General features: G+C 47.2%; 1 protein-coding gene across 15 annotated transcripts in view; it reads right to left on the reverse strand.

Moving 5' to 3' along the window:
- CDHR5 (cadherin related family member 5) overlaps nt 1-16,268 on the reverse strand; it is a 113,785-nt gene that overhangs the window by 42,232 nt on the left and 55,285 nt on the right. For 13 of the 15 annotated variants that reach the window (XM_073658648.1, XM_073658655.1, XM_073658654.1 and 10 more), the window contains exons 6-12: nt 16,031-16,141; nt 15,667-15,837; nt 8,975-9,064; nt 4,884-4,974; nt 3,837-3,934; nt 2,641-2,847; nt 772-888 (exon numbers count right to left, since the gene is read on the reverse strand). In XM_073658648.1, the coding sequence (XP_073514749.1) occupies nt 772-888; nt 2,641-2,847; nt 3,837-3,934; nt 4,884-4,974; nt 8,975-9,064; nt 15,667-15,837; nt 16,031-16,141 (885 nt within the window). The remainder of the gene's footprint in view (nt 1-771; nt 889-2,640; nt 2,848-3,836; nt 3,935-4,883; nt 4,975-8,974; nt 9,065-15,666; nt 15,838-16,030; nt 16,142-16,268) is intronic. The other 2 variants (XM_073658650.1, XM_073658662.1) reach the window with 1 other exon arrangement.

The raw sequence follows: 16,268 nt of genomic DNA on the forward strand, positions 1-16,268 counted from the left end.
TTTCAGAGTAAAACATACACTGATGCAATAACCCAGCCAGTGTGCGACTCGTGCTGCCTGTAGTTCGGGCATCCTGATTCAGCTGAAAAATTCACTTTAATTATAGTATAAGACTTAGAGACTTAGATTAACCCTTTAAAAGCAGCCAAATCCTTTTTTTTTTTGCAGATTAACCCTTTATAAGCAGCTATGTGCCCCTCTTAATGATTACACCTTTAGAAGCAGCTGTGTCTTCCTCCTTTATCAGAGCTCCACTGTATAAAAGGACATTTTAATACAGTGTCAAATAAAGTTCCAGTTCCTGGCTGAAGGTGAGGGAATGTTTTACCTGATTTGCATTTTACTGATTGATTTCCCAGAGGGATACATTGGTGAATGAATTCATCACGTTTGTGAATCTCTTCTGGTGAATTTATGAGGAAAATAGGTAAATAAATTTACCCATTATAATCTATGGACTAATGAGTATGAGTAGAGAAATGGTGAAACAGGTCACGTTGCCCTTCAGATTCTTCATCGAATTAACTACCCCCTTCACAGTTGATACATCACAGAAAAGAGAATCTCTCCAGAATATGCTCTCACTCCAGTAAAGTGAAAGTAAATCCTTTGTCCCTTTAATAATGAGGAAAATTATCTGATTTGCTAGTAACATCTATTTGAGAAAAGTCTTAGAATTTAATCTACTGTCATTTTTATGTTTTCCCCTTAACCGAAAATTCCACTTCAAGTTGAGTCTTTATTTGCAATGAACCATGATAGGGAACTTACTACAAAGACAACGGTGCCAGGAGAGGTGAATACAGAGTTAGTTAGAATATATCCATCACGAAGGATAGTAAAATTATTGCTGTTTTCTATCCTGTAAGTGATAGCTGGATTGAATCCCTGAAAAACAAAGATTTTTTTTCTTAATAATATGTAATATATTTGATACCTAATAATTACTTACTACTATGCAAAGAAATAAAAAAGTATTATTTTTATACTTAAAGTGGTTTTCCCACAAAGTTAATTTTAATAAACATTTTAATCAATAGATCTTTGAATAATAATAATTTCCACAATTGGATGTATTTAAAAAAATGTTCCTGTGCTGAGATAATCTTATAAATGTGCCCCTGCTGTGTACTGTGTAATGGCTGTGTCTGACCGTACAGGGACATGGTCTGATCATACCACATCTCCTGGGCAGGGGGGGAAGCAAAAGATTATACAGACATTACAGCACGGGATCACAGCTGATTCTTTCTTTGAATTAAAACATTGCTTAAAAACAGACAGTGTTTTATGTTGCCTTAGAAAAAGAATCGACTGCAATTCTGTGCTGTAATGTCTGTATACTCTTTTACTTTTCCCCCTGCCCAGGAGATGTGGTACGATCAGACCATGTTCCTTCACGGTCAGACACAGCCATTACACAGTACACAGCAGGGGCACATTTATAAGATTATCTCAGCACAGGAACATTTTTTAACACATCCAATTGTGGAAGTTATTATTATTCCAAGATCTATTCATGAAAATGTACTTTGTTTATGGGAAACCCCTTTAAGGGTTCGTTCTGGTGTCTGCATCAAGCGGGTCTGGTATGTATAAAAGGTGAAAGGGCTAGACAGGAGTTTATATTAAGGGTCTGGTCTGATGTCTGTAATAGTTTATAAGAGTCAGGGTTTTATTTAGGAGCCTATATTTGAGGTGCCTTTGAGGTTAGTATTTATTTAGGGGGTCTGGTCTGGGGTCTGTAAATATGGGGTTTGATTTGGAGTCTGTATTTTTTTAAGAGGGTTGTTCTGGGGTCTGTTTTTTAGGGATCTGGTCTTTGGTCTGTATTTGTTAAAGTGATCTGGTCTCGGGTCTGTATTTGTTAAAATGTTCTGGTCTTGGGTCTGTATTTGTTAAATGGGTCTGATCTGTGATCTATATATGTTGATGGGGTCTGGTTTTGGATTTGTATTTTTTAAAGGGTCTAGTATGGAGTCTGTATTTTTTGAAGGGTCTGGTTTGGAGCCTGTATTTGTGAAAATGGTCTGGTCTTGGGTCTGTATTTGTTAAACAGGTTTGGCCTGTTTTTGCTAAAGTAGACTGGTCTGGGGTTTGTATTTGTTAAACGGGTCTGGTTTAGGGTGGGTATTTGTTAAAAGGGTCTGGTTTGGGGTCAGTATTTTTAGTAAACAGTTCTGGTCTGGTCTTTGTGTTTGTTAAAATGGTTTGGTCTGGGGTCTGTATTTCTTAAATGGGTCTGATCTGTGGGCTGAATGTGTTAAATGGATCTGGTCTGTAGTCTTTGTTTATGGGGTCTGTATTAATTTTTGGGTGTGATAAACAGTGTCATGGATACTATTTTTGATTACAATGTCGTGTTAGGGCCAGTTTCCTAAATGAACAGGGCTTAAGAAAAATTACAAATTGCACAGGTTAATTGGTAAATTGTATGGATTAAATCTTTACCGACTTTTTTTCCACAATTTATCACAGATCTATAAAATATCAATTTATAAAATGTATAACGGTAAACGTAGATCAGTCACATAAGCAAATTTCTACTGGCATGAAAATAGTATAGCATTACATTGTGTTGTCATGATATAGCAGATACGGTAAGGTGTTTTATTATTTTATCAGCTGGCAGATACACACATCTGGAAAATCGTCATCAACGGCAAACACATGAAGTTGTTTTGTCTGATCACTAGAATCCCGGACAAAGCTTCTAATTTCCATATTTGAAGGGATGGTTCCTGTGTAATTGGACTTTTCAAATCTTGGTGGGAAATTATTCTTTTCCTTTACTTCTATGTTGACCGTGGTGGTGGAATATTTTAACTCATCATTAGTCTGATAAGCCTGGAAAAAAAAGTAACATCCTTTATACCACACGCCAATGTGAACTCATTCCTAAATCTAATTGCACTGTCTGCTTATCGAAATGAATGATCAAAGTTCACTATCTGTATCAGGTATACAATGTTCAACTAAAAATCCAGGAACTGATGCACTGTACGTATTACATTGGTTGACACCACAAATTACATACAGGAACCACATGGCTCAGCAGGAACGTTTATCTCCTTGGCAAAATGTAATTGTGTGAACAAAAGAACAGGGAACAGAGCATGAAATATGCCATAGCTATATAGAAAGATATGGACCGCACATCTAAAACTTATACTTTTAGGTTAGGAACCCGCTGAGAGGTTCAACGGGAAGTGGTAGTTGGCTTTAAACAGTCTGATTAACTGAGAACCTCATGTTCAGTTTTGTCAATTTTTGCCTGGCGGCATTAGATCAATGTATGTTTTTTGGATGTATGGTCCGTGTCTTTTTTGCTACAGTTATGGCATAATTTTAGATTAACTCCACTGATTTTCATAAGGTCTTGGTGCTGTTTCATGCATAGTGGCGTAAAAAACACATGGACATCATCAATCACTTTTGAGGGACATTATGTTACAATGGACATATTGTGACTGTGGCCTGCAGTAATCGGTTGACATGACCATTTCATTTGACCATTTGAGCAGAATTTTCCAGGATTTCCAGAACACATTCTAAGGGAAGAGTCAGACAGCCATATAACTCGGGCGAGGATCGCAAAGCAATGCTCGGACTGGCCGGCAGCTCTCCCAACCCAATTGAGAGAGCAGGTATTTTTATGCAGCCATCACACTCAGGTCAGGAAAGCTACCGGGCAGTCCGAGCATTATGTTGCAATTCACGTCCAAGTTATACAGCCGTTTGACTCTTCCCTAACACACGACATTTGCTATATGTCCTTTCTTTCTAGAATGGGTTCCTATTTCAACCTACAGCTCAGCATGATCTTCAGTACCTACCATAATTTGCAACAGGATTGTTCCCAACGTGTCTACTGGCTTGTTCATTGTTATGTTTCCAGTTGCAACGCCTATATTAAATATATTCTCACCGTTCCCTAAGCAAGAAGAAGAACAAAGATCAGACTATGAATAAAGTGGTCAATGAGTAATAATGGTTAAGTGACACCTAGCAGTCTTATGAAAGAAGCTGTGCAGTATGATGGGAAAAAATCCTCTTTAGTGCATCTGGTGCATTTTTTCACTGCTGTACGCCACTGAAAGAAATACGCACCAGCCAGGGACTGAAGAACATTTCCGGCATCATTTACACCACTTTTTTGGCACAAATAATAATGAATTGGTCAGGCAGGCTTTGCCACCCCCCATCACACCTCAGCTCTGCCAACTTTAGTGGAGCTAGATGGGGCTGTCGTGAAAAAACAATAAAAGTCGCAAGATTTTTGTGCAACTTCAAGTTGCACAAAATTTTTGCAACATTTCAAGAAGTTTTTAGTCAGAAAATGGGAAACTGAAAACGCCTGAATGACTAGGAGCTTAAGTATGTAAGGAAATTAGACAGGGTTAGTAAATCTGCCACTGTTTTTTATGATAGTGCCAAAGTGCAGGCAGAAAATACTGCCATGGGCACGCACTAGATACAGTAATTATCATACAAATGCAACTCACAGCTGTATGGGCCGTCTACTGTACATTATAGGGTTCACACGGCTGTATAAATCGGAACATAATCTGCCCGCAATGACTGGCCGGCGGCTCTCCCAAGCTGAGCGTGACAGCTGCATAGAAATATATGCAGCTGTCACGCTTGGCTCGAAAGAGCAGTCAGCTAGTCCGTGCATTGCGGGCAGATTATATGCGGTCCAATTTATATGGCTGTCTGACTGTGCTCAATGCTCAGTCAAACATATATTTTTATATAAGAAGCAGTAACTTATCTTCATGGGAGCAAAGGAATCAACAGGTTGAAATTGAGCATTGCCCAATACCCACTACCTGAGTCGGAGGCCTACGTGCTCATTAGTTGCATTGATATTTTATACATACCACTGATGATCCTGTAAGCAACAGGGTCATTAATGCCATAATCTCCGTCGATAGCATATAGAGGGCCAGGCATCAACTGTAGGGGCTGTGTCTAAAATAAAAATATTACTTTATGATTATTCCTATTACAGACATTTTTTTTTATAAAATCATCTGCTAACATTCGACTTATTTCTACTAAGGTATTGTCCTGGTGAAAGTAATTTTCCATTGAATTACTTGGGACTTAGCTGCAGTACCCGTCACCCATTCCAGGAGCGGACACAGACAGAAGAGGCCCCTGTGCAAGAACAAGATAAGGGCCCTTTGCAGTCTAATAACTCATCATAATGAACAATTCCCCCTTCTTTAGAGGTGGTAGTGGCCCCTTATTTTTTGAGCCGCAGGTTGCACCAATGATATGTCCACCGCAGATCCATAGGAATAAGCCATTGTGACTGTTGGATTGCATCCCCTGCACTGTCCTGATTGCCAGGGGTCATTCCTGGAGATACCAACCCCATTATCAAGTCTCGGAGAGCCCTTCTAATGGTGGTTGTAAAGAGGAGCATCTGCCATATAAGAATGTTGGCATTTCTATTGACTATGATAATATGACTAAATCGTGTATAAAGTGTAAGGTTCAGTCTGACACAACGTGACATCAAACGATGCTATTTGGTTTATTGCTGTTCAGTTGACGCACATGGTGTCAAGAGATTCAGCCAAGGAACAAAGTCACAGCCATTTGTCGGACTTATCTTATCATACATACTACGATTGCATAGCAACCACTACACGTCCATGTCAATGCTGTCATTATCAGCCTGCCGCCATAAGGTAGATGACCACTTTGAAAACGTAGCGTCAGTAATAAAAACTCTACTGTGACGTGTAAAGTATAAACGACTTAGGAGGAATCCCTGATATCAACATTACCCAGCTAATCTTGACCTGTTTCCTGGAAAGTATCGCAAAGCTGGTTCTACACCTAAATAGAAAAAATCTGATCTATATTACATTCACACATCGGTGTGACATGTCCCAGTGCTGTCCATCTTTTTTCTTGGACAGCACACCGACCCATAGAGTTCATTCATCGATACAGCCATCTGTGAAAAACAGATTGGTGTCGCCGGTCCGCGAGACTATGGGCAGGCCCAATTTTTATCTGTTTTGCTTATGAGACTCGGCTATTAAAGTCTATGGAGATCTGTATGAGGCCACGTGCACATGTAGAGTATTTGTTGAGTTTTTTACCTCAGTATTTGTAAGCCAAAACCAGGAGAGGAACAATCAGAGGAAAAGTATAATAGAAACACGTCACCACTTCTGTATTTATCACCCACTCCTGGTTTTGCCTTGCAAATACTGAGGTAAAAAAGTCACCAAATACTCAATGTGTGCACATGACCTAATACTTAAAAAGTGCAAAACAATCATATCCTTGAAGCCATGTACACACGTTGAGTATTTGGTGAATTTTTATTACCTCGGGATTTGTAAACCAACATCAGGAGTGGGTGAAAAATGCAGAAGTGATGTGTTTCTATTATACTTTTCCTCTGATTGCTCCACTCCTGGTTTTGGCTTACAAATACTGAGGTAAAAAAGTCACCAAATACTAAACATATGTAGGTGGCCTCAAGGATATGATTTTATTGCACTATTTAAGTATTAGGCCACGTGCACTTGGCCTTAGGGTTCATTAGGGAAACAGTGTGGCACCCCTGAGGGTTCGGTCGCCACAGAGGTATTGCATCTCACCCAGAGGTGTGGTATCTCACTCTCAGGTAAGGAAGGAGTATGGCTCAGGACCCTAACACTACATCCACTACACCACATTTCCGGGGGACAGGGCGAAATTGCTCCTATGGGAGAGCACAGTCCCTGATCCCTGGCTGGAGTGGGGGTGTAGCGCCCCGAGGGTTCGGCCGCTACAGGGGTATTGCACCTCTGCCAGAGGTGTGCTATTCCACTCCCGGGTAAGGATGGAGTATGGACCAGGGCTCAGTTAGCTGCATACAGCACACACACCCCATTTCCGAGGGACAGCTCAACGGTGCTCCCACTAGACAGAAGTGCAGGCACGACCGACCATGTCCCTGCTGGAGTGGGGAGGGGGGTGGAACACCCAGTGCTGTAGGGGCAGATAGGGGTTGGTTCCTGAGCGTAGGAAGGAGCCCATTGGTTGCTGGTCACCTGGGCTCATGGTCAGAGGGAGGTATAAAAGGTGGGCACCATCTTAGCGCTGGGAGAAGAGAAGTTCTGTCCAGAGAGGAGAAGACAGGGAGTAGAGGCTCTGTAGGAGCTCTACTCCAGGAGGGCCTAGTGAGAGGCTGAGGAGGAGGTGAAGGGGAGCTGTGGTGTCACCTCAGCCCAGCTCCACGAGAAGGGAGGAGAAGAAGGAACAGGAAAGAAGGAGGAGAGACAGAGAAACAGAAGGGCTCAGGAACAAGAAGGTGGAAGGTACCCTAAGAACCCACGAGAATCCAGGGTGAAGGGTCAGGCAGATTAAGGGTGCCGGATCCCAAGTTGGTGGAGGAGAAACTACCCTCAGCCAAAGACCGGACGTCGTGATCATTTATTGGTGCGACACCTCATCAAACCTGCTAGGAAGGCACCATATAGGACAGCAGAGGACGGGGCCCACGTTTACTCGCACAAGTCCGCGGTAGCTGGACAAAAGTGGGTCACTGGTGAGGCAGGCCAGAGGAAGGATTGAAGCGTGTCCTGAGCCATACTCCTGAGCTGCCTGGGAGTTGACCGAGCCCCTCACCTGGTGGACGCCGCACGGCTCTGGCAGTCATTGCCAGCTGAAGTGACTAGGATATTAACCGTGAGTAAAGACCCTGGACTGCAGTACGTTGTCTGTGTGCTTTTTCGCTCCTCCGGCACTACCGGTACTGGGACTCTCACCACCATCACTCCCACCCCATCCACTACACTGCCCTGGGGCCGCACTCTTCCCGTTGGGAGTCACACCATCCCAGCTGCATACATCATCAGCCCCAGCGGTCTGCCTTGCAGCGGCGGTTCCTAATAACCGCAATCCACGGGTGGCGTAGTCGGGCATTATCTAAAACATCTAAGGGACTGCCACTGGCCTGACCACCCTGAGCCACGGGACCGGGTCGCCACTACTACCCCCATCGTCTCCTTATTGCCCGGTTCCGAGTGCCCCACGGCCCAGGGGGCGAGTCAGGGGGAACCACCTAGAGAGGGGGAACTAGGTAGTGGATGGGTGGAGGACGTAGATCCTGGGCGCACTGAGTAGGAGCATATAAAAGAGAGTAGCCATCTTAGATGAGTGTTCAGTCAGAGGAGGAGAGTGTAGGAGCAGGGGCTCTGTAGGAGCTCTGCTCCAGAGGCGGGCCTAGTCAGGAGGCCTGAGCCTGAAAGGAGGGAAGAGAGGAAACAGGAAGCAGGAAGGCTCCAGGAAGAGAAGAGAAGGGACCCTAGGGGTACGGGCCGTGCAGCAAGCCACCCGCACGCCCGCTGCTGCCAGGAGGTGGGGGGGTCAGGCCAAAGAAGGGGAACCGGGTCCCCCAGCCAGCAGAGACTACAGGACTCAACTGGGAACCGGAGGCTGCAGCACTTCAAGTACAGCAGGCTGTCCACACCAGCCACTAGGAAAGTAGCCACATAGGACCCAGGGGACGGAACACACGTCGCCCGCCAAGGCCCGAGGACACTGGACAGAGGTGCCGCTGGGTGTGAGGTACAAGGAGAGAGGCCAGAGAGGACACACAGAAGGGGGTCCTGCTAAATGCTCCAGAGATACCTGAGGGTCGACCGAGCCCCTTACTGCGTGAGCACAGGACGCCGTGGGCTCTTACACTGGCCCTGTAAGTGGAACTGCTTAACCGTGAGTAAAAGATCTGGGACTGCATCATCTGGACTCTGTGATTCTTCTTGCACCGCGACACCCTGCATTATCACCACTATCATCCACTCACGCTGCCCTGAAGCTACACTCTTCCTGTGGGGAGTTATACTACCTTGCTGCGCATATCACCAGCTTCAGTGGACTGCTCCGCAGCGGCGGTTCCCAATAACCGCATTCCACAGGTGGCGTAGTCGGACATTAACATTTATACACAAAGACTAACCTGGTTTGACCGCCCTGGGTCACGGACTGGGTCACCGTCATGGTGACTACAACCCCCAGCATCCACAACAGCACTCTCCAATTCAGAATTCTTGGTAATGAAGAGGATTTTATTGGGAAGATAACAAATAATAATTCATTTATTCAGTGCTTATTGTGATGTTTTTCAGCCTTTATCTCACTGTCACAAAATGCAGAAGAAGAAACTGTGGTTCCTAAGTTGGGTTTACTTAGGAGCTGCTGGCAAAACTAATGGAGCGATGTGCTCTGGTGAAGAGGCAGCTAGAAGTGGTGTCAATGGACTCATTCAGATGTAAGTGATTTTCTCGTACGGTTCGTGCTTCATCAATTTGGTCACGTTAGTTTTTACTATCAGAGTTTGACCTGAGATTCATCAGGGGTTTTTTTGAATAAGAAACACACAAAAAAAAGTTTCTTTATCTACTCCTAATTACAAGTCCATGAAAAATGACTTGTGCTCGTGCTGTCCAATTTTTTCACGAAACTCTAAACTTACATTGCAGATTTTGATACGACACTCCATTGTTTTTCATTCCGCAAAAAATCACGGACATGTGAATGGCCCCATTCACTATTATAGGTACTAGTGCTAGCCGTGAAAAACGTGTGAATGAGCCCTTAAACGAATAAAACATGGCAGACTTACAATGTACTTCAAAGTTCCATCCAAAGTCCATCCATTTTTCACTGATCCATTGTTAAGAGTCAATGTGATTCAAGTCAGGCCAGCTAATCAAAAGAAGAGTCTCGAATTCCAGCAGGTAGGAGGTGGTTGTCAGAGCTCCGATTCAGTAGCCACAGATTACTGACCTAACCGCTGGACTATCGATTCTCACCAACTCTATTACAGACCCATTATGTCAGGCAGTACATCCTTAACCGTATTTTGTCTTCAGAGTAAATATAGTGTCATGTAAAATTGTAAAAACTTCACGCTCAGTTACATACATATCTGGAAGTCTCACCTATCAGGAGAAGGGGATTCGTAGGCTGAATAGAGGTTTTGGCCAGGTCTTACAATGTAACCTTATGGTCATTGTAGGAAAGCAGGAGGTAAGGTCCTGGATGGTAAATATGTGTTGGTAATGTAAGCTGTACCAGTAACACTAGGTTACTTAGAGGGTTTAATGTGATTAGATTTTGGGTACCCAAAAGAACCTGGCGGGTAACCTGTCATCTAGTCCTGAGTTTACAGGCCTAATAACAGCAGCTGGGTTAGCTCAGCAGTGTGGAGTGTGTTGAGACTGGAGAAAGGCAGAGCTGCTGGTTAGTCTGCTCTGTAAAGAGAGGTGTACTGAAGCTAAACAGAGAGGTGTTTGTTTGGAGAAAGTGTGGCGCCCCTGAGGGTTCGACCGCCACAGGAATGCTGCACTTCTCCAATGGAATATCGTGTTCCTCCTCTGAGGTAAGGCCAGTGTGATGGTTGTGACCTAGCCTTTTGCATCCAACACCACATTTCCACCAGAGGGAGCTAGTATGCACTAGGTGCTGCTCCCCTGGTTACAGGGAGACTGGGGAACACAAAGTGGTAGGAACCAGTTAGTGGGTGTGGGTGGAGGAACAACTAGTTGGTTACACTTCAAATTTCTTATTTAATAGAATGCCATCTTAGATCTTGGTCTTTTTGGTCCTTGTTAGTCGGTTCTTCGCTGGTCCTTTGGTCTAGCCTTTGCTAGTCTGTCGGCTGTCACTGTGCTGTCAAAATACTGTGTGTAATGTGACTTCCCTCCGGGAGCGCAGATCCTGTGTGGGCCTGCACCGGCAAGGGACACAGCCCTCATACCCTGGCCATGGGACGAGAGGTAGGTTGCAGACAAGGAATGTCTCAACCCGGCCGAGGACCAGGATCAAAAAGGCCCGGGAGCTTTAGAGTGTGGCTCCCCAGCAAATGGGTCCCGGGGAGGATGCAGACGGAGCGGAGTACGCCACCTGTCCTCGCTTACTTGATCTATTCAGAGGGATTCAGGCTGCAAGAGGGGTACTGGCCCCCGACACCTGACCTTGTACTCTATGTCCTGGATGGGAAAGCCCGGTTAGGCCCTGAGGATCCCACCGGGCATCGGATGGAGAGGAATTGCCACCCGTGCCCTAGTCCTGAGAGGAGCTCAGAGGGAGACCCGGCCTATCCACACACGCACAGACGGGAAAGGGTGAAGTCTGTAGTGCAGGAACACTCTGGTGTAGGGTCGCTACCGAACACTGGACTTCCTCGGAGGTAGTCGGACCCCCATCCCTGGTGGCCGCAGGACTCCGCGAGGAGCAGGAAGTCGCCTTCCCGCTAATATCTCTGAGTGAGTAAAGCCTTGGAAGTTCACCCCTATGGCCTCTGGACTGTTCATTACGCGCCATACCACTCGACGCGGTGCCTGTACTCCCCGCGCTACTGCTACCCCCCTTCATCCTGTTTGTCTGACCTGCGGCCTTGCTCCGCCTGTGGGGAGCAGTAATAATTTTAGCCGCCACGGCACCGGGCCTCAGCGGACTGCTAGCGGCGCTGGTGGCCCTTCACCAGACACCACAGGTGGCGTAGTCGTTAATCAGCCACTCAACCCGGACAAGCCCACACCATCTCTTTCTAATGTGACGGCCCTGAGCACGGGTCGGGCCCGGGCCACGGCTGCATCCCATCTCTTCAACACAGGGCCCGACACCGAGTCCCCCAACACCCAGGGTAAAACACGGGCTTTCTGAGTAGAGGCGTCACAACCTGGCGTAGTCGGCAGGATATCGTGCCCGCGGCAACGGAGAAGAGTGCCCATTGCTATCGGGTACTGTGTGCCTTACACCTTGAACTGTTGTTTTACACTTAAAATGGCGCCCGCCCAAGAAGAACAAGCGCCATAATGCTGTGAAAAGACTGTCTTTGAACGCCTCCCATCGTGGGCTGGGCTCCCGCTTGGCGCCAAAAATGTGGATTGCCCCTTCCATCAGAGACTGTCCGCGGGGTAATGCCTGTCAAACTGGATGGGCTGAACGAAGGCGGGCCTGTCAGCATTCCGCCCAGGACCCGCCCCGAAAGAGGAGGAAGAAGCAAAGGAACAATGTGCGGCCATGGCAGTCGGAGCTTGGCAGTCAACGGAGGCAGACATGGATGCCTCTGGGGAACAAGACCACGCATCTACTGAACCCGGTTCAGGCCCTTCACCCGGCAGAGAGCAAGGCGGCAGCGTGTTGACCCCGGGAGATATTGCATTTCTCCATCAAGAAGCTCCAGAACTCCTAAGAAGGCAGAAAGAGGCCCAGGAGGTGGCGACGGCGGCGTGGCGGGAGGAGATGCTGCTGCATATCCGGGACCGCCGCCAAGGAGTTGAGGTCCCAGGACAAGTCGACTCGGTGACAGAGGTCGAGGGTGACCTCGCGGAGGGTGAGTGTGCAACCCCTGCCCCAGCTGCAGAGCCAACTGTGACTATTCTGGACCTCATGTCGGAGTACTTAGTTCCCCACGCGGTCACCTGGGACCAAGCGTTAGCTCCAGAGCTGCAATCGGCAGCCATCGGTGGGGACCTGCGATGCCGCCCAAACCCTCATACGGAGGTGCCTGAAGCTGCCGAGGAAACTACCGGCTCCAACCCAGACTGGTCCGCGTCTACAGAGGACTCGCAGCAACCCGTCCTTACCCCGCTACCCGCACCAGCAGTAACCTGGCCCGAGGCTGAGGAGTGGGCCTGGGAAAATCAGGGGGGTGACCTAATGGGCTTCCCTCGGGAGACCCGGTTTGAAACGCGAAGGAGGAGCCAGTGGTGCAGCGACCAGATCTTCCAGCTCGCAAGGGAGCAGCGTCGGCGGGAGCAGCGCTGCGAGCGCCTCGAGGTCAGGACCAAAGATGCAAAGACTCGGGCGCGTCAGGAGGAGGCCTCTCGTCCCAGTCCCCGGTACGAAGGCCAAGCCGTCCGATTTCATCATAAGGCGGGGTGGGGGTTCATCCGGTGTCCCCAGTTCCAGGACGATGTGTTCGTCAGCTGGCGGGACGTCGAGCCGCGCCTCAAGAAGGGACACCCCGGTCGGAACCTCCTCCCGGGCGACACAGTGACTTTCTCTCGCCACCAGGGGGAGCGTGGGTGGTACGCCCTGGACGTCCACAAAGTGTCTGGGAGCAACGCCACCCCGCCCTCAGCCTCAGGTGACCAGCTAGCCTCCGTCGGGAGGAATGAGCCTTTTCCAAGAAGAGAGCCCGAGGTCTAAAGCAGCCCCCGGCTGCTGCTGTTGTTAAAGTTTTAAGTTGAATGCTGCTATTTTATGTTTTCCCCCTGTTTACAGAGACTTTGGTCCCTGCGGACTATGGCAGGCGGCGGACTGTGTTTGTATATAGTTATGCATCTATTTAGGTGCTTCCTATTGGTTTTATGCAAAACCGTGCCTCTTCTTCTACCTCAGACCTCAGAAGCAAAACCTGTCTGGAGTGGCTCATGTGGAGGTCCATCTCTGGATCTTCATGCCCTGCAGCCACCCCAGGGCCCACGTAGAGGGTTTAGGGCAGGTCCCTCTTGCTACTGAACTGATCGTCACCACTCTTAACCAGTCTGCTGCCATTATCAAAAGTCTCTTGTCCTAATTTATGCTTTATACTTTTATAATTTTGTACTTTTGCACTTTTACACTTTTATACCTTGTTATGCAACGCTTAAGAAATGTGCCTCCCATAAAGGGATGATAGTTTTGTTATTATAAAAAGAAAATTTCCTGGGTGTTACTTCCTTTGCAGCCCGTGGACGTGCTGTGTTTTACCAGGGGGGAATGTGGCGCCCCTGAGGGTTCGACCGCCACAGGAATGCTGCACTTCTCCAATGGAGTGTGGTGTTCCTCCTCTGAGGTAAGGCCAGTGTGATGGTTGTGACCTAGCCTTTTGCATCCAACACCACATTTCCACCAGAGGGAGCTAGTATGCACTAGGTGCTGCTCCCCTGGTTACAGGGAGACTGGGGAACACAAAGTGGTAGGAACCAGTTAGTGGGTGTGGGTGGAGGAACAACTAGTTGGTTACACTTCAAATTTCTTATTTAATAGAATGCCAACTTAGATCTTGGTCTTTTTGGTCCTTGTTAGTCGGTTCTTCGCTGGTCCTTTGGTCTAGCCTTTGCTAGTCTGTCGGCTGTCACTGTGCTGTCAAAATACTGTGTGTAATGTGACTTCCCTCCGGGAGCGCAGATCCTGTGTGGGCCTGCACCGGCATGGGACACAGCCCTCGTACCCCGATCTTTGTGACGAGAGGTAGGTTGCAGACAAGGAATGTCTCAACCCGGCCGAGGACCAGGATCAAGAAGGCCCGGGAGCTTTAGAGTGTGGCTCCCCAGCAAATGGGTCCCGGGGAGGATGCAGACGGAGCGGAGTACGCCACCTGTCCTCGCCTACCTGATCTATTCAGAGGGATTCCGGCTGCAAGAGGGGCACCGGCCCCCGACACCCGACCTTGTACTCTATGTCCTGGACGGGAAAGCCCGGTTAGGCCCTGAGGATCCCACCGGGCATCGGATGGAGAGGAATTGCCACCCGTGCCCTAGTCCTGAGAGGAGCTCAGAGGGAGACCCGGCCTATCCACACACGCACAGACGGGAAAGGGTGAAGTCTGTAGTGCAGGAACACTCTGGTGTAGGGTCGCTACCGAACACTGGACTTCCTCGGAGGTAGTCGGACCCCCGTCCCTGGTGGCCGCAGGACTCCGCGAGGAGCAGGGAGTCGCCTTCCCGCTAATATCTCTGAGTGAGTAAAGCCTTGGAAATTCACCCCTATGGCCTCCGGACTGTTCTTTACGCGCCATACCACGCGACGCGGTGCCCGTACTTCGCGCGCTACTGCTACCCCCCTTCATCCTGTTTGTCTGCCCTGAGGCCTTGATCCGCCTGTGGGGAGCAGTAATAACTTTAGCCGCCACGGCACCGGGCCTCAGCGGACTGCTAGCGGCGCTGGTGGCCCTTCACCAGACACCACAGGTGGCGTAGTCGTTAATCAGCCACTCAACCCGGACAAGCCCACACCATCTCTTTCTAATGTGACGGCCCTGAGCATGGGTCGGGCCCGGGCCACGGCTGCATCCCATCTCTTCAACACAGGGCCCGACACCGAGTCCCCCAACACCCAGGGTAAAACACGGGCTTTCTGAGTAGAGGTGTCACAACCGCGTTTAACGAAAGTGTGAGCTGCTGCTGGGAATACCGAGGTTGGTGAGGCTACATTTATGTTGTTTCATTCTACTTGAACAAAATGACTGTTTATGATATCCATTGATACTGAAGAAAGCTGTTTTCATTTTGAAGCTGTACAGTTTATAATCTACAATAAACTACATGCTGTTTTGATATTAAACCCTGTGCCACATGTATCCAAGTGGCTAATTGAGATCGTAAACCCCTGCACCATATATTTATGCTCTCTTCTCAACAGGTAAAACAGATAGTTATCTGGAAACTCCAATTCTCCTAAGAGTTGTCGGTGCCTGATATGCAATAAATGGCTCTCACGTTCTCAAAATAATTGGATTGTTAGCATGTATTGAAAATCACTTAGCTTTTACAATATCTCAATTTTATGACAACCATGGGTAGAGTATATAGTTTGTACTTCAGCTACTGTATCCATATATGTAAGCAAAATATTTCAGAAAGTTTAGCAGTATTCAACTGAAGTTCAGAGAACAAGAATCAGTAAAAAAACCCCTTGTGTCATCCGCACACTTACTGTAGCTTCTGAGCGGGTCACACTAGTTCTGTATCCATCACTAATGCAAATTTTGTTCCCGATTATTCTGCAAGGCTGGAAGAAAGGCGGTTTATCATCTGCATCACCAATATCAATAATTATTGATGTTGTGGCTGTGAAACTGGGATAATCTCCAGGAATTTCAGTGTCCTAGATAAAAACGGATGATGCGTTCAGTAGAAATACACCCAAAAAAAGATATGAAAATAAAAACCAGTTTAGTAAATAAAAGACTAGTATGGAATAGGTAAGACTCCAATGTAGTGGACAACCCCTTTAATAATATCACCTGGTCACTGTACAAAGACTGTGGCTGACTGTATTGATCAAGAAATCAACTTACCCGTGCAGTAAGATTCATCCGTACTTGGGGGTGGAGGTCATAATCCAGAGCTTTGTTCACTACTAACAGTGGATAGGTGACAGAGGACAGTCTAAAATAATCAGCAGTATCCTATTATCGAGTGAAAAAACATAATTAGTAAAAGGCAAATAGTAATACACTAATAATAATATTCATTTTTCTGCTCAAAGGTGTTCCCACTAAAATAATGGATGCCAGGATATCACTTCACTTACAA

This window comes from Phyllobates terribilis, unplaced genomic scaffold, assembly GCF_046119375.1.
Source record: "Phyllobates terribilis strain yellow unplaced genomic scaffold, ASM4611937v1 Scaffold_13__5_contigs__length_258822181, whole genome shotgun sequence".
Taxonomy (NCBI): Eukaryota; Metazoa; Chordata; class Amphibia; order Anura; family Dendrobatidae; genus Phyllobates; species Phyllobates terribilis.